The following is a 19,206-nucleotide window of genomic DNA, read 5'->3' as shown; positions in this document are numbered from 1 at the left end:
CTATAATCAAACTATCAACAGTCTTAGTTACCTCATCTGTCGACATGATGCCGGTGAATCGCAGTGCTGCTGCAAGCATATCCACATCCACATCGCTATGATCAGATGCTTTCATGGTTTTCTCACCGCTGTCATTTTTGTTGTGTTTATTTTGTTACTGAAAGCGCGCATCACATATTTTCATCTAAACGTCGCTCTCAGCGTGGACGGCGTCGAGATGACTGCAGAAATGACTACAAAGGTATTTCCAACTTCTTTTTACTTTTAAGCTTAGAACAAGAAAGAACTTCGACGTCATTATATCGGGGCCTTAAATAACATTCAGTCTCTTTTACGTTACACGAGTGCTAGACCTACTTGAGCAGCACGTGCAACAAATTGTTGGCTGCAGTTCACTTAACGGCCATCGGTGTCGCCAATAACGAGGGTTTCTGAATTCTAATAGCACCTTTAATTGTGAGGGGAAACTGAACCTGTTGTCCCTTATACTATATCTGAAGAACTACCACATACTTTGCTAAAGAAAATATACAGCCAAATTCATTTATTATCAATTACCTGCAGATTATAAAATAAAGCCCAAAATCAAAATGAGCAAATAATTAAGTCATAATTTTAAGATTTCTCTCCATAAAATTAAAAAAATTAAATTCAGAGCAGAATCGGTGCTTCACATTTCAAGTTAATGCCAAAAGTTTAATTTTTTTACAAAATAAAAAAAAAACAATGACTGTCGATAACAGATATATACGACAAACATACAAATAAAGCTCATTCAAAAAAACAAAAAAACAAAATTTCCATCCAAATATGTTTCACATTTCTTTCCGTTACTTATGTGAGTCACATTTCCCATAAACAGAATTTTGCCTAGATTTTTTAAAAAAATTTTCTTTTTTTGGTGTTTTGGCTGAGGATTGAAACTAATATATACAACTTGACCACAATCGCTCAGCCACATAACCAGTGTGACCTACTCATAAATTAACTGGTAAGGTCAAAAAGAGTGTATTTTTACAAACAGCATGGATGAGCACTTCAGTGGAGAGAGTTTTACAATTCCAGATACAACATGTTGAGGACGGATAGTTTGAAGAGTTTAATTTACAACAAACATAATAAATTAGTCTAAACACTACTTAATTAATTGTTAGATACATAATATTTCACATCCCAAATCTCAAAATCTTATTGAAAGACGTAAGGTTTCCTCACTGGAAAGCAGATACTTGTACATTGACCCCACTGTAGTGTTTTATAAGGGCCCGTTGCGAGCTGCCTCTAGGGGGCACTGCACATGCAGATAAAGAGTACTGTTGCCTTGTCTTGCAACTCCATCACCTGAACTATTATAAAGGAAAACAGACTTTTGCTTTTCCTTAAACAAGCTGCAGTTTATGCTTTGGGACGGGGCCGCGCCAGCACCCAGGAGGAGCCACTGCCAATGGGACGCGGCTCAGATGGCCAGCTGCAGCTTCGTCAGATTCCTCTGGTGCATATTGTGGTGCCGGACAAGCTCATCAGACCTGGCAAACTTCTTCTGACAGTTAGGCCATCTGCAGTTGAAGGGTTTCTCACCTGAAAGAGAGAAAAAGATACAAACATTAGGATGGAATCGAAAGGTAAAAGTAGAGAGCAGTAAGGAATAGCAGCATTATTAAATAATATTGAGGTCACCTAATAACACTGGTGTGTTATATTTCTATATTTCTCAAAAAAAGTTATATACATTTTATATAAATAAAAAAATATATATAAATTTTGCTTAATGCAAACAATAAAATGCAACTAAGCATATAATTGTGTATTGGATAAATCATAATAAAAAACAAAATAAATAAAATATTATTTAAATAATTTATCTACTTATTAAAAGGAGAAAACACTAATTATTTGTTTGTTTGTTTGTTTGTTGGTTGAAAATTGGTAGGAATTCATCAGCCACTTGTCATTGACATTCATTAAAATTCAATATATTCAGAAATCAAATTTTTCTACAAAGACTTTAGTTATAGTAATAATTTTGTGGGCATGTGCTATTTATGATTATACTAATAAATTTCAGTCTTAATTTTAGGACTTCCCCCTAAAGGGACAGAGTGATGTTAAAAAAAAAATTTAGAAAAAAAAATTTGTTTCAATGCTTTTACATTCTCTTGCAAATGTTTTGCGTTTACTTGAAAAATGTTGCCGCTCATCCGAGCATCTTTGCATTCGCTCGCAAACCTTTTGAGTTCTTTGCGAGTGAATTCAAAGTTTCTCAGAGGCTTCTCTGGGAATTCAAAGCTTTTACGAGACCATGCAAAAGCACTGAAATATTTTTTTTCCTCCCATCCCATATTTGTTCCACCACCATGTCCCTTTAGACGCTCCGTAGTCTATCTGTAGTTAAGAACCACTACAATTTAGTTAAAGATTTTAGCATTCGCTTTTGAATACAAACTGATAACATAATGCTAAATAAAGGTGACCTCTAAAACTTCAACTATTCAAAGAGTGGAAAGAGAGGAGCAAATCATGAAAAAATGAAAAGGTTTACGCACTTGTTTTACCTGTATGTGTCCGGGTGTGGGTCTTAAGGTGGTCTGACCGTGAGAACTTTCTCTGACAGGTTTCGCACTGGAATGGCTTAACGCCTACACACACACAGGAACATACAAGTGTGGTCACACTCACACACACAAGGAGAGAACGGGTACAGGCTACGGTAGAGAGACCATGCCAAAATGTGTCAGAGAGAAAAAATCGTCTTGTATTAAGTATTGTGAGATCAATGTCCAAAGAGAGTCCGGCCAGATAGCAATACATCAGCATGTGCTAAATGTTAACTCATAAAACTAATGTTTTCACACACTTGGAACGCGAGTGAAAATGTAAACATTTAGCCGACCTTAAGTCGACAACTGCAGACTGTGTTATCACACCTTTTTGTAAAAGATATGAGGAATTAGCATCATTAGCATGATTCTACTTGCATGGCAGTGTTTCTATTGGTGAATTTGCATGCTAGTATACTTTCAGTGGCAGAACTAGTAAGAGTAGTATGCTAGTATGCGGTTCCAAATTCAGCATGCGAGTTTGGGGATTGTGGGAAATCCAAAAATCAATAAATCTACGTAACAAGTATTCATGTAAAAAGTATGATAAACTGTACTTCTTTTTCACAAGAGGGCTTAGATCTGAAGCTCTAATCGTTTGTGTGCCTTACTGAATAGTTTCACATGCTACAAGGAAATACCAGAGGGAAAACAGCGACAGGAAGACAGAAATAATAAGGGACAGAGGCGCAAACCTGTGTGTCTTCTCTGGTGTCGTTTTAGCTGGTCTGATCTGGAGAACCTGCGACCACAGTCTGTGAAGTCACACTGATAGGGTTTCTCCCCTATGAGTTTAATACAACCAAACATGTTAATGATAACCTTAGCATTTGTGCTAATGGTATTTAATAACATTTGTGGGTTGTCTTACCTGTGTGTTTACGACTGTGCATCTGTAAGTGAGAAAGTTTAAAGTATCTTTTGTTACAGCCCGGGTAGGCGCACATGAATGGCCTTTTTTCGTTGGTCTCAGATGAACGCACAATGGCGGGTGTAATGCCAGGTACTCTCCGCACATCCTGTGAGAAAGTCCACAACATTCAATTCGTGCTACAGCGAATGCTGCGCACCAAACAAGACATCCAAACCCACTGCCCATGCGGAAAACCGCTAATGATTAGCATGCCCAATCGGTTCATTACTGCAGAATTAGCTGTGAAATGATTATTCAGATTTACCCATGCTACTGATATGAGCTCTAACTGTGAACGGTTAGTCACGGACGTTAGGCAGACCTTATTTCACTGCTTCACTCCCCCTGTTCCTCCCGTTTCCCTCATTTGCCCACTGCTAAAGCCCATCTGCTCTTAATTAACTAGTGCTTAGCATAATGGCGTTTCCGTACGCTGGCATGGTAATGAATGAGTGTTAAGTGTTATTGATAAGTAAATTACTAAAACTGTTCTACTGCTGTAGTGCCAGACTTATATATTGACCCCACGGGGATGATAACACAGCAGGCTAGGCAATACACCCCAGCGGGCTAGCATGCTACGTCTGATTTGTATGTGACAGTTTAGTTCAGACTAGCTGTTCTAAATGATCAGTTTTAACTAATGTATTGTATACATTTGCATACATCTATCTATCTGTCTGTCACTTTTCTATCTATCTATCTATCTATCTATCTATCTATCTATCTATCTATCTATCTATCTATCTATCTATCTATCTATCCATTCATATGTCTATCTATCCATTCATCTATCCATCCATCCATCTGACATTTTTCTATCTATCTATCTATCTATCTATCTATCTATCTATCTATCTATCTATCTATCTATCTATCTATCTATCAACCTGTCTGTCATCTATCTATCCATCCATCCATCCACCTGTCTGTCATCTATCTATCCATCCATCCATCCATCCATCCATCCATCCATCCACCTGTCTGTCATCTATCTATCTACCCCCCCCCCCCCCCCTCCCCCTAGCTGAAAAATTGGCCATTCACGCATTTATACAATAAGAAAAGAAAGAGTAAACAGAGAAGTGAAGAAAGGCATCCCATTCTGAACAAGAGCAGCTCTGGAGTATCTCTTCTTTTACTGCTTTAAGGCCGCTGACAGACATTAATTAAGAGCTAATGATTTATATGCATGAGCAGCAGGCAACTGGAAACTGCAGCTTTACGGCTAATGGACTTTTTAAAGTGATTCCTCTTCGCTTTTCATCCTCAAATGCCTTTCAAATCTCTCAGCTATTTTGGCAGGGGCCTGCTTCCTCTCGCATAGCCTTCTCATTGCGTCAGATGGTTCTCTTCAGCACCTTCTTTTTAAATTACATTTGTCTCTTTTTTTTATTAGTTATTTAAGGCACTGTATTACACTTCTAAATCTTTTCTTTTTCTTTTTGAGTTATTCATTTGAGCAAGTTGTATAATCAACCTTTTGATTAAGGGTTGAGTATGCAAGTCCCTGTGTGTCTTTGTACGCCTTGGCCTGACCTTGGCCCATTGTGAGCACATCCCAAGAGCACAAAGAATCTTCGTGTGTCCTGGGAGTGAACTCAAGTGTGCCGTGAGTTAGAGATACTGACCTGAAGGCCTCTGAAGACACCGTGGGTGTGGATGCGGTACTGCGTGCTGCAGCTGTAGACCATGGGTGTGCTGGGGTCGCTCTCATACCCTCCTGCATGACTGTTTGTGTTCAGAGGGGAGAATATTTAGTTATTGTGATCAGGTGGAATAAAGTGAGCTTTTTCAGAGAACTAGAAATGCAAACTGATTGCTACAAGTATAAATAATGTGATAAGTTTGGAATCAGTGAGATAAAAAAATAAGCGACAGTTTTGATCATTTTACAAAAGATTTCTATTTCAAATAAATGCTTTTTTAAAACTTTGTATTTATCAAATCCAGAAAAAGAATGCATCACATTTCCACAAAAATATCAAGCAGCACACCTGTTGTCAACATTGATAATAATACGAAATCTTTCTTATTATTTTCAGCATATTAGAATGATTTCTAAATTTATTTTAACTGTAATACTATTTCACAATATTACTGTTTTACTAATTTTTTTATCAAATAAATGTAACTTTGGTGAGCATAAGACATTTCTTTTAAACATAAAAAAAACACATTTTTGTACATTTGTTAATTTTTTTTTACATGGAAAACAAGTCATAGTATCAGCTATTTTTACAAAAAAAAAACCCACAAAATACTGATTAAAGTAGTGTGGAGATCTGTTATTTGTTGAGTAAAAACATAAAAACATTTAATGAACAATTTGATTTGTGTCTGTATCTGTTTGTCTTAAACTTTATAGTCAATTGCAATGACAACTAGAATATCACTAAGACATGCTTTTCGATGCATGTAAAAATGTCAAAAACTGCTCCAAGCTATAGCAACTCTTCACAAAATGTAATTCTACCTCATAACTTTCCTACTTATGTACGACAGCAGATAAAGTCCTTCCTAAATCTCTCCATGCATTATTTCACAAAGTTTGGATGACATATAGAGGGCATTGCTAGCCATAAAACACACAGATTCATGTCTTTGTAACTCATCCTGACATTGGGGCAAATTGCTCCCTGTTTCAAAGAGCCATATTTTTGCCCTAAACATTTGAGGTAGGGCCAGTCAGAGAGATGAATGGGGAATGTATGGTCTTGCTCACTGTTGAACTTCTGCCTGAACCTCAGCGGTATGCCTTTTTACGTTGCGCTGTAAATACATGTTTCTCAAGACAATTCTGCACCATGTTTCCCCTTTGGAGAAAAGACCACACATTATGTTACTGCGAAAATCTTTGCCTTGCTTGAACAAAATTTCACGAATTTTGTGTAACAGTTCATGAGGTATAAAGTTCTCTTTGTCTCTATGCAAGACCAGCCAGACAGAAAGACAGTCCAAAACAGCATCCTGCAGTAAATCTTCTCACAGTTCATTCATTCACCCAAGCCGAACCACCTTGGTCTTGCGGCAGACATGGGATTTGGAGGAATGCCAAGAGCTTTAGATTGTTGGATGTATATAGGAATGATTAAGTTTGGATTGAGGAGCCACAGCAACGCTTCCATGGCAGCCCCCTTGGGATCGATCAGCGTGTCTGATTTTCCCTCAACCGAAACCAGCACCGTCCTTCTCATTTATCAGCACATGAATCATTCCGTCACCCAGGGCTCCACTGACTCTTTCAGAGAGGCTGGAGAGAGGTCACAGCCTCCTCCCCGCCTGGCCGAACGTGACTGCGGATTCTCGCTTGGGTCCCAGGGGGAGTAAAGGCTGTCCCATTGTGCACTGATGCACTTCCACCTCCCCCCTGCACGGCTCCCTTCCTCCCGGCGGGCCGGCGCTCGGCCTGGTCAAGGCTGAGGTGCCACTGGCAGAAATATATGGCAGGATATCATTCTCTAGCCAGACAAAACACTACAGAGGCTAATTCTGTATGTGCACACTCTACTCTCTGGCACAAACAGAAAGATGAGAAGAAAGTTGCGGGGAAAAGATTTTTGCTTGGGGGAATCAGACTACACTGGTTGCGCTTTATGTTTTTAAACACAATACTAAAATATTAAAAAAAAACGCATACTTGGTCTCAAAGTTAGGTATAAGCTGTATGTGTTTGATTCACAAAAAATAATCAGAAGTAATTTGTTCAGTCAGACTGCACTAGTATGTTTGTGATACACTAAACAGAGCTGGCTCAAAAGAGTCATCCATTTAGGAATCAAGACTACACTGGTTGCGCTGTCAGTTTTTGATTCACTAAAAAGAACCGACTCCTTAGAATCATTTTCAAGAGTCACAAGAGTTCAGAATCAGACTACACTGATGAGGTGTATGTTTTTGTTTCACTACAAAAAAGCCTTCTTATAAGAGTCATTCGTATTGTTATATGAGTACATGAAAGAGGAAGTTGTTACTTGTAGGCTACATGCAATATCCAATCTGGCCCAATCTTCATGTTTCTTAAAAGTCATGGCCTAAGATATCTACATCCCAATATTTTGTTATAGTCATAGCACCACATACTGGCAACAGGAAGTGACATGTTTTACACTGCAATGCACTCCTAACATTTAAAACAATATTAAAATATGATATCAAATGTTAAACATGTTAGCAACATGCTACAAACATGTTAAACCCAAGTGGGCTGCACAAGTCCTGAAAAGTGAAGCCAAAGCATTTCGATCGCCCCCTGGTGGCTCGCTGCAGTATAGGTCATAAACCCCGCCCTCTCCATGTAATCGAATGGGACGCGAGCAAATCAAATTACACTTCAAATAATTTTCAGAAAGATGTTTTCTGTCTTTTTAGGTAGTTCTTCACGAAAATGGCCGTTACTGGGGATATTTTGGCTTCATTTTTCTACAGTGGAAGGAAACAGAGACGCGCTGTCCATGCTAGCAACACTTAGCTAGGGTTAAAGCAAATTATTAATGCCATGAAACTGGAAGTTGTAACTCAATGTCTAATCTGCCCCAAACATTTTCATAAAAGTCCTGGCCTGAAGACATCTACATGCAATATTTAGTTATAGACATAGCGCCACCAGCTGGTAGCAGGAACTGTGGCACATATAAATGACTTTGACATAGTCCTCCTATATTTACCCATTTAAATACATATTGCCCACCGTTCACTGTTTTCTTAAGGCCACCGGGTGGCGTTGGCACCAGTGCGAGGGCCCGTTCATCGCTGCTGGCAGCTTTAATTTGTATCAGACTACATTGATCATGCTTTCTGTTTCGCGTTGTTGATTCAGTTATATAAGTAGCGCAGGAAACTCTATCACAACATTTTAGAACAGTTTTCTGTAAGAAAGCCTAATGAATGCTCTGGCCAGTGTTCAACTATTTGCAATGAATTTAAAATGGCTTTTCTGACATCCATGGCAATGTTCCATAGAACAAACAGAACCCAAACCGATGTGGTTTGCACACATAATTCAACTTGCATTCAGACCTATTATCATATTAAGCACCAGCTCAAACAAAGCCTATTATAAGTCCTTCTCTTCTCTAAGCTGAAGCAAATGTGTTCTTATCCAAATCACAGAAGAATTTCCTACATGACAGGAGCGGGTCACGTCGACCTACCTCTTTATAGTGGATGCCAAAGGGTTGACAGGATTCCACCCCATGCACTCCAACTGTGACGCCATTTGATATAAATTATCGCTGCTGGGATTGAAAACAACAGAAACACTATTTAAGAAAATATGCATGTACAGTATTTTCCTTTACAACAAGCACACTTAATATTAAAAACCATCAACCATTGTCACATGTAAAGAATGTGTGGATGAAAAATAGCCTTTTTGACAAAGGCACCCTGGGTAACAGCGAATGAATGTGTCATATGAGCAGAAAAAAAAAGGAGTTTACCCACACCACCGGGGTGATCAGTTAATCAGGTCATCCCTCTGACCAAAAACCTGCCATACGTTATTAAAAGCCTGTCCGTAGAACCATTAGTTACCCTGCCAGGTGCTCACCCAAACACATAGTTTGGATTTATCTACAGCAACTCTGACATCATAGTGTTTCATCATAGACAGGCAACAGAATACGACGGTATGAACTGGTACCTGGTACTGTGCTTGCTTCACTGTTGAAGGAACAGAACAGTATTTCAGCATCAAGAGTTTGTTTTGAGAAACTACAATTATGCCATATGGCCCTTTTACACGCGTGTTAAAAATGTTTCAGGACTATTCCAATAATGATAACTTTAAATAAAAGGCATATTCAGCACATGTTAAATTCAATCAACAGCATTTATGGCAATTTAGCATTACATTGAGGTAAATGGAGCCAAACGTAAATGTTAAAATCCTCACTGTTTCAAAAGTATAGCCACAAGACATACAGTAAACAATATGCAATAACATGATTTTAGTGTGCAAAAATTGCTTACTAATCTATTCTGTGTGAAGTTATATCAGATTTTACAATTCATTCCCATGACAAGGTAATGCCTAAAACCATAAACTTAAAACGACTATAAAAAATTTGATTTATACAGTTTTTGCAGTTTAAGTAGATAATGCACAGGTTTTAACAGAAGAATTGATGTCACACTGTAAATTAAACTTAAATTTTTTAAGTACAATCAACTACGCTGTTTAAGTCATTTCAACTTAAATTACATTAAACTGACTTCAAAAAAATGTGTTGAATCTTGTATAACTTATAAAAGAAGTTGGAATTGCTTAACTTATTTTGATGAGTTAAAGCAATGTAAAAACATATGTTGCCATAACTTATGATCATATAATTGTTTAAAGTGCAGTGGTTTTAGTGCGCAAAAAAATGCTTACTCATCTTTTCTGTGTGTAAAGTAATATCCAATTTTTGATTCAATGACATGACAACATAATGCCTATAACCTTAAAACGACTGTAAATATTATGATTTATACAGCTTTGCAGCTCAAATAATAGACATGTCAGTTCTTTTTTTAAACATAAGCTGGAAAATTGCTTTAAACGGAGTCAAATACACGGAAAAAAACTAATAGTTTGGTCAGATATAACAGTGGTCTGGTAGACTCCCTGTACAACATGCTCTGGATCTTTGTTTTTCATTTTTGACGCACCAGACGCAGATGCAGGAAGCCTGTAGATTGTGAATAGTTTACACTACATCTGCCTTTGAGATTAACAACAACCTAATTTAACTTTGAAAATCTGGACATGTTTTTATTCCAGTCACCTAGTGCTACCAAAAAAATTTTTTAACCTAGAGGCCTGTGTAAATACAGGGCTGTAGGTACCAGGCATTTGATTTGAAAAGCGCCACAGCATTTTGATTTGAGGATTCACAGCCGCCTCACTGCGGCCTGTTTATTACAACGCAGAGAAGCGGGAACTGGAAAATGCAGTTTGACCTGAGTCAGAGTCCTCTTATCATCCCAATTCTGTTATTTTGAATCTTTATGTTCCCTCTGCGCTGGAAAAACAACATGGTGAAAGCATCCAAGGAATGTGAGATGATTTTGGGGTTGTAGTACTCGTACTGTTAGACAAAGTTGCGAATGGAACTCCACCGAGAACAGTTAACCACTTATCAGAATGAAAGAATTCAGAGCTGGTCTGAAAGTGCAAACGGGTGGTGGATTAAAGCGTTTGTCTTGGCGTAGTACACACTGCTGTTCAGCACTTGACCTTTATTAAGCATGTTTGACAGAACCCAGCTTTGATTTGGCAATATTCTGTCAAATGAAATTACACCATTTTGCATTTTTAACCCCTGACACTTGTAATTTGGGATTTTTTTGAGTGCTCAATTTCCTCGTATTTTTCAGAAATGTTTTTGTTTGTCTAACATTGGATTACACAACCATTCAAAAGTTTGGGGTTAGCAAGATTAATATTTTATTTTTTTATAGAAATTAATACTTTTATTCAGTAAGAATGCATTAAATCTTGAATTTAATGAATCTTGAAAAAAAAAAAAATGTATCACGGTTTCCACACAAATATTAGGCAGCACAACTATTTTCACCATTGATGATAATAATAATAATTTTTTCTTGAGCAGCAAATCAGCATTAGAAAGATTTCTGAAAGATCATGTGACACTTAAGACTGAAAATTCAGCGAATTTCACTGAAATTTTACTTTATTTTGACCAATGGTGAGCATAAGAGACTTCTTTAAGCACATTTAAAAAATCTTACCGACCCCAAACTTTTGAACCGTAGTGTATTTTGATAATTCACATTAAAAAAAAATCCCAACAGAAACTTTATTTGAACATCCTGTACGAACAAGTTTTCCTCCTTTTCCTCCTCTTGTTACTTAATTTCCCCGCTTCCTCTACGTGCTCAGTGGCAGCGTGACTTTTTGGAGCCGCCATAACAGATTTTGAAGCGTCTCTGATTGTTGCGCAGGCCTGGTTATTGAACAGAACTGGATTTGAACTTCCTGCGCCCAGAGTGTCCTGACAACTATCAGCTGGACTGTCTGTAGCCTGTCTGGATATTTTCCCTATCTTTTAAGATATATATTAAATTGCATGACGTCTGTTTTTCTGTTAAGGCAGCATTTCAGAAACATCTGAAGCGCAATGATGTGCATGTCTTGCAGACAGAGAGAAAGGAGTCAAACATGTGTGAGGAACATGTTTCAGAAGACCTTGAGATGTTATTTGTGTGATGGACAGCCCTACCTGTTGTACGGGTTCCTCAGGAGCAGAGCCTGACTTCCTGTACAGCTGTCAGAAGGAGTGTGACAACCGTACACTGGAGGAGGGACAGGATACTGCTGGTCACCTGAAATTCAACACACATATTAATAAGAAGCCTCTGATAGCACTTCAAACATCCCTCTTTGTATTGGCCATATATATACACACACACACACATTGCATTTTCAGGTTTTATTGGGACTTTCCATTGACATAATGATTTTTATACTGTACAAACTGTAAATTCTATACCTTTACACTAACCCTAAAACTAAACCTACCCATCACAGAAAACTTTTTGCACTTTTACATTTTCAAAAAACATCACCTCGTATGATTTATAAGCCGTTTTCCTCATGGGGATCAAAAAATGTCCAAATAGAATTTGGATATTGCCATCTTTGTGGGGACATTTTGTCTCCATAATGTAGGGTTTACCATAACACACACACACACACACACACACACACACACACACACACACACACACACACACACACACACACACACACACACACACACACACACACACACACAACACATCATGTTGTATGTATCTATTATATTATTATTATTATTTACTGTACTAAATAATATCAATATTATCTATTTTATATTAATTTTATATTAAAAGAGGCATTAATATAAACATTATATAAATACTAAAAAAAATTATTATAAAATATTATACAAATACTTAAATAAAAATCAAGTGTTTATTAAGTCTTTGTAAAAAAAAAAAGTTGTACAGAACTTTGGGACAATATCTTTTGTTTTTAAATAAATGTATTACTTATAAATAAACATGACGTGATAAGTTAACTTTTTTCCTTAAATAACAAGAACTTTTCTATTTTTTCTCCTCTATCACACCTTGGATAACAACATTGTGTTTGATCTTTAATACATTTTATTTTGAATAATTCCCTCTATAATTAAATTAACGAGAATGAACATTTGCGCGCTTTGTTTTTCTTGAGTCCCCCATGGAAAATAACCATGCCTGGATGCTAAGAGTATCATAACTTTGCAGTTCCAGCTAAACGCATGATCGAGCATGTGTGGTGCAGTCCGGCTTACAAAGGGAATATGAGCGTGAGGGAGGGTTATGGAGACGCAGCCGACTACACTTCGAAGTTATGAAAACAACAGGCTGAGTCTCTTTGAAGCCATAAAGCATGCAGACCCCTCGCTCTCCGTTTCCAGTGCAAATGAGGAATCGCTGCTTTGGCTCATCCGGCCCTCATATTGTGAATGCGTCCCATGGTAGTTCTAAACATTCCAAAAAGGATCTTACATCGCAGAGTCTTCTGGTCACTAGCATCGAGACCTCAGGGAGAATTTACTGCGGCACAATGAACACCAAATTGTCCGGTTAGCTGTTTGCTGATTTTAAACATTATGACGTGCATAAGAGCAAAGAGGACTATGGGGAGAAAGAAGAGTTTGAGCTGATTTACTGTTCAGCGATGGGACGTTTTGTGCAACTTGCCCCCTGAATGACATTACAGAAACCGCTATGTAAGTTCAAAGAGCAAACACGCAGAAAGTGTTTGCAGATTAGAGTCTCCTCCAATAAATGCATTTATACAAACACAATAAAATGTAATTTAGTGTGTTTGTGCTTACCCATGTTGCTTTGCTGCGTGATGGGGTCCTCGTGTTTAAAGGAATGGTTGGGAAACTGCGAGGTGTGGTGGGAAGGCGTGTGTCCGTAGTTTGTGCCTCCATCAAAAGCAACTGTGCCGTAACCTGGGACAGATAATATAAATGCAGTCAGAAATGTTTTAAACATTTTTTTACATATATTTGAAATATAGATCTTCTGTTCTAGAAATGTTAGAATTGCCTAATTATTCCATAAACTTCAAAAGTTTTTTGTTGCAGAGAAAAATAAAAAAGTATGACAGCCTGGCCCAAAATTATGTCTGCACAATTTGGCATGTTTCATTGCATTATCACAAATAAAACAATTGACTTCAAGTACAACAACATTAATAATATTTGAATAAAGGGTGAAGATGTCAGTTGTGGCCACAACTATAGGTCTTATACCATTTATCTTTTAGTAATTTTAGAATTGCTTAATTATTCTGAAAACTTTAAACTTTTGCATTTCAGATGCAAATATGTATATTCTATATGTGCCAGAAATAAAAACAACATCAGCAAATCTCTATTAGCTGTTATTAAACAGAAACACACAGCTACTCTCTAGATAATAGGAATATTCTTCTTTGGATCCTATTCATCCCTCCATTGCCCAGCGGGGGTGAGCGGACAAGCTGTGCGAGGAAAACAAACGCTGGCAGGACGGTGTAGCCGAGAGCCGACACCAGGTTCAGGGGGTGAATCATGCCTCGGTCTAACCCCAGGTCAGACGTAACATCGTAAATCATGGTCTCCCACCACCATCTTCATTAATTACAAGCCAACCACTTTCACCTCAGAGAGAGAAAAACTCATTAAAGATGACCATTTCTCTTCCACCCTACCAGGTCTCAGCAAGAGCTTTAACCTGGGAGTCAGTGAAGTGCTGGTCACTGGCTCAAAGTGTGGCCTGATATTGTGAAGAGTGGCAGCACCCACAATTAATTGTAAACTTTAGATTTCCAAAATGCATTTTAGAACTATAAACTATCAGATGTCTTAGGGAGTGTTAGTGTTTTAAATAAATTCTTCTATGTCTGGGGTAACTCAAGGACCCCGAAACAAGATCTCATGTCTGATGTTATTTATTATTAGAGATTATCTTATTTTATTATTGAGGGCAAAATCTGATCATCATTTGCACTGTAAAAAAAAAGAAAGAAAAAAGAAGTTGCTGCCTTAAATTTTTAAGTACAATCAACTTGGATGTTTAAGTCATTTCAACTTAAATTACATTAAACTGACTTAAAAAAAAATTAGTTGAGTCTTGAATAACTTATATAAAAGGTTGAAAAATGCTTAACTTATTTTGATAACTTAAAAGCAATGTACAGTCAAACCAAACATTATTCAGACACCTTGATATCCTCACTTACATAAATTAACTATAGTGTCCTGCACCCACTAGTAAAAATATATATATAAAAAATGATATCTGGTGTCTGAATAATTTTGGGTTTGACTGTAAAAACATATGTTGTCATAACTCATTGATTATATAATTTACAGTGTATATATGTTCACATACATTTTTACATAAAAATATATTTTAGATTTATTTTCAAAATATGTAGATATAACGTGGAATTTATACAAAATAGTACCAACATGGATAAAAGTTGTTATTGCAAAATATCAAGTCATTTTGTAAGGCACTCATTGACAAATGAGAGAAGGAGAAAATGTATTTATGTAGTCATGAAATACATAGAAAATATCAAATTATTAACCAATAACTCAGTGTCCGAGTGACACATCATCAGAAAGGATCAAATATTTCTTGTACATTTTTCTTTGTATAATTTATAACTTCAAAACACGTTTTGGAAAATGTGCAAAATCATTAGATGTTCTTTTTTTAAATTCTGTTAATTATTATAGTCTCCAATAATATAGTTATAGAATGATACTTGTTTTCAAATAGACCTTTATTCATGGTATATTTGTCTACATGTATTTACTTTATGAAATCTAATTTAACAAATTAATTTGGCTTATCTGAAATCAGTTTCACTTTATTATAATCTTTCAGTTTTTGAAATATTATTAGCAGGTGCAGTTTTTCGTCTTTGTTTTCATGCAATTAGTCATCATGAAAAGGTAGAAAAAATATTTTTCTTGTCTAACTGCAAAATCTTTATTATCCCATAAGTTGAAACCCCCAAGCCAATAACCTAAAGTCCGTTATACACTGACACAGCAATGACCCAACATGCATTAAACGCCTGTGTGATGAGGTGTTTGGAGCATATCTGTAAAATAACTGGGAACTGTTTTGCCAAATACAGGAGCATTGAGATACATAATTACTCAAGGCAGACAAATATGTGTGAGGTGATGGCCCTGGTGATGGATAAATCACAGAATGCATTTACTCACTTACTACATTACTGTTAAAACAAGCTCACATCCTGACAAACTACACTCTCTTCAAAAGTTGTCCTATAAAATAGTAATGTACTATACAAATTGTGCTAATGCCTCGCATTAAAAAGCTAAAGTTTTGTAAAATATATGACAAACTGTATTATTTTTTACTGTCAATAACAATTATTTTATTTGCATAAGTGGTTTAGTTGTCACTGAAGTTCTCCTTAATTAAAATTACATTTTCAGAAAGCGTTGTTTTTAATACAATGCTCTCCCCCCCCCCCCCCCCCCCCCCCCAAGCTTTACTATGTAATTGAATTAATGTATTATGCAGACATATTTACACTGAATGACTGAAATACATTTTTTGTTAAAATAAGCATGTTACAGGCCCCATGCCAGTAAATTTGATGCTTCTTGTCCCTAATAATTAATGGGTTTACACTTATTGACTTTTAGGCCAACTGTTGAGTAATAGAAATGGTCCGAATTCAAAATGTTACGAAACTGAGAGGAATGACATACAAGATCCCAACTAAAAAAAAAGTACTTTTGTTTTTCAAAAAGTGTTTTACAAGCTTTACTAAAATTGTTAAAAGTGTATTTAGCAGACAACATTTAAACTGAATGACTGAAATACAATTTAAACTAAAATAGGCAAACTTATAGGTCCCGTTCCAGTAAAATGTGATGATTCGTGCCCTTAAAAATTAATAAAAATGTTTATATCTATTGATAAATTATGGCTTAACTCATTCAAACACTTCGGGAACAATGTCACAAAGGACCCAGAACCGAATTACAATGACATTAAAGGAGTTTCTCACCCTGATTCCTGGAGCTGGGCTGGCTGTCCATGCAGTTGGACAGGTAAGGGCTATTGCTGAACATCCTGGGCTGGGTGGATGGGGGCTGGCTGGCTGTAGGGGCCCCGAAGGCCCCGTACCTGCAGGCCCCAGTGCCAGTGAACTGTCCAGAGAAATGCACGGTGAAGGCGCTCAGCCCACAGTGAGGGTCTTCGTGGGGGTCGGTCGTGCCCCAGCTGGGCTCCTGCTTGATGAAGGAGTGCGGGGCCAGCGAGCTGTAGGGTGCGCCGGTGTGAAAGTCCAGCATAGGAGCCCACTGCGGGGTGCTGCTCACGGGCAGGGCACAGTTACCGTTCCCCCCTGGCAGAGCGGGCACGGGAGGGAGAAGAGTGTTGAGGTCACGTACATCGGAACCCATTTTCGGGTACTTGAAACACCTGAACGGCCCAGCTGAGAGACGAGGTCCAACGAGGATCTTGTTTGAGTTCGATTTGGTGCTAAAATCCAAAGTCAAGGTGTCATCGCTGAGTCAAGTTGGGTCACGGCCAGTAAAAAGTGCTCTTCGTTAAAAACGGCGATGTCGTTTTCAACCAGAATAGTCCATTACACAATGGGAGAAGAGAAAACGGGGGCTCGGTTGGGAGGTCCCAGCAGGGGCAAGTTCTCGCAGGCTCTGTGAATGGAGTGAGGAGAGCAGAAGAGAGGTTCCTCCTTTCTTGCGTGTCTGTTTTCTTTGGAGGCCTAGGAGCTCACATACAGAGCCAGTCTGAGGAGTCGGGAGGAGGAGGAGGAGCCAGAGCTAGTGAGGAAAGATGAGTGTAACACTTCATTCATTTACTTCTCCCTGTACAATACTCCTCCCTGTATACTCATACAGCATGCAGGGAGTCTCAATAAACTGTGTGTGTGTGTGTGTGTGTGTGTGTGTGTGTGTGTGTGTGTGTGTGTGTGTGTGTGTGTGTGTGTGTGTGTGTGTGTGTGTGTGTGTGTGTGTGTGTGTGTGTGTGTGTTTGTGTGTGTTTGTGTTTGTGGGAGTCGGCTGGATACATAACAATGATTCAGAGACTGGCTTTTTATGAGTTTTGAAACACATTTTAGCTGAGACTATAAAACTGTTAAATGCACTTCAGACTTTGGCTGCGCAGGTACAGTAATATCTTGAAGTGATATACAAATCTGAAGGACATTTAAGAGGTGGAAATTAATTTTAAATCTATATTGAATTGCATTCAGAATTTGAATTGGTTTGTGAAGGGACAGGCCTTTCGTTCTAATTATTGTTCTAACCATATGCTTCGGTTAAATAGTCTTTCATTTTGTCTCAAGACTACATTTTGAGGCGCTGACCTTACAGCATCATAATGACCGCGCGCAAGCTAGCGCTTTATCATTAACATCCATCAAACTTAATGTTTTTTTCGCTCAGACGGTCTTATATGCATTATACAAATGCTGCCCTTTTATAATTTAGGGCGACTTTAGAAAATAATAGGCGTAAAAAGTAATATCATGCATGGAAGGCAAAATTATAATGATTATTTTATAAGTGGGTTGTTGTAACAATATATACGAGAAAGGAAATGGTTAATTATTAAACGGCTTGTAATTGTTTTTTTGACGTTATTTATGGCAGAGCGAAAAACCTCCGCAACATATTTTTTATTAAAACTTTTAAACGAAGATGAAACAATACTAGTCTTATAATAATAAAAAAATAAATAATAATAAATGCTAAATCAATTATTGGTATTTTATATGATTTAATATAGGATATGCCTATACTCAATATCAGCCCTTTTCTCCAAAAAATTAAATAAAATTAGTTTAGCCTATTAACAATTTTATGCAGCGTATCATGACTTGTTTTCTTATAAATAAAAATATACATTTTAAAAATAACTTAGGCTAAATATAGCAGCAATGAAAAAAAAACAAAATGTAACGAAAATTGTCCCGCTTATCTACATTTGTCTTGTTTCTCATTTAATTTTTTTAACATAGCCTACCTATTAATATTCCGTTGTTTTTTTATTTTATTATTTTAATTAAAATAATGAAAGTATTCTTAGACTTATTATGTTTAAAAAAAAAACCTAATAGGCTATTTATAACCCGAAAGCGTTAAATAATTAAATGAAACTTGCTTAATGATGTTTCAACAAACTGTTAGTCAGAAAGAAAAAAAAACGTTAGGATCCTATATGAACTGTTTAAGTGCAGGACGAGTTTTGTTTAGATAAAGAGTTTCTTATCATCATCATAAAAAAACTCATCTGCAGGTGCTCGTGTTCATATGAACTGTTAAATAATTTAACAGTCAAATAAAAACGGAATGAGTAACGTTCTTTTATTTATTTTTTAAATGAAGTTTGTTCGAATTTTCACATTTTACATTTAATCTGTCAGTCGTTATGCAAAGCAATGATGCGCGTTTGATCGACCGAATCAGAAAGAAATTCCACGCAGGCAAAGCCAGTTAAAGCGCATGTAATGTCCTAATGAAAGTGTTTTGTCTTAGCCTACAATTGGCGACCATCAAGTACGATGAAAGGCCGATGAAAAATACGTGACGTTGCGATGAAGACATGAGGAGGGACGAGTCAATTATAACACTGCACAATCTG

The 19,206-nt window shown here is 37.1% G+C and overlaps 1 protein-coding gene across 4 annotated transcripts; it reads right to left on the bottom strand.

The window, feature by feature from the left end:
- Window positions 1–669: 669 nt before the first annotated feature.
- On the bottom strand, window positions 670–17,370 carry wt1a (WT1 transcription factor a). 4 transcript variants are annotated; one of them, XM_082159604.1, is made up of 9 exons: window positions 16,604–17,370; window positions 13,386–13,508; window positions 11,739–11,841; window positions 8,664–8,744; window positions 5,142–5,241; window positions 3,469–3,616; window positions 3,293–3,382; window positions 2,553–2,636; window positions 670–1,578 (listed from the first exon to the last, which is right to left on the bottom strand). In XM_082159604.1, exons 1-9 carry the CDS (start codon window positions 16,998–17,000, stop codon window positions 1,457–1,459), a joined length of 1,248 nt encoding a protein of 415 aa, XP_082015730.1. In that variant the 5' UTR covers window positions 17,001–17,370; the 3' UTR covers window positions 670–1,456. The 4 variants fall into 4 exon arrangements, with proteins under 4 accessions (XP_082015730.1, XP_082015729.1, XP_082015728.1 ...); XM_082159603.1 differs by having other exon boundaries at window positions 8,664–8,747; window positions 16,604–17,366; XM_082159602.1 differs by having other exon boundaries at window positions 2,544–2,636; window positions 16,604–17,365.
- Window positions 17,371–19,206: the final 1,836 nt, after the last annotated feature.

Source organism: Leuciscus leuciscus (assembly GCF_965113295.1).
Source record: "Leuciscus leuciscus genome assembly, chromosome: 25".
NCBI lineage: Eukaryota > Metazoa > Chordata > Actinopteri > Cypriniformes > Leuciscidae > Leuciscus > Leuciscus leuciscus.
This window is presented reverse-complemented; position numbering and strand designations above follow the sequence as displayed.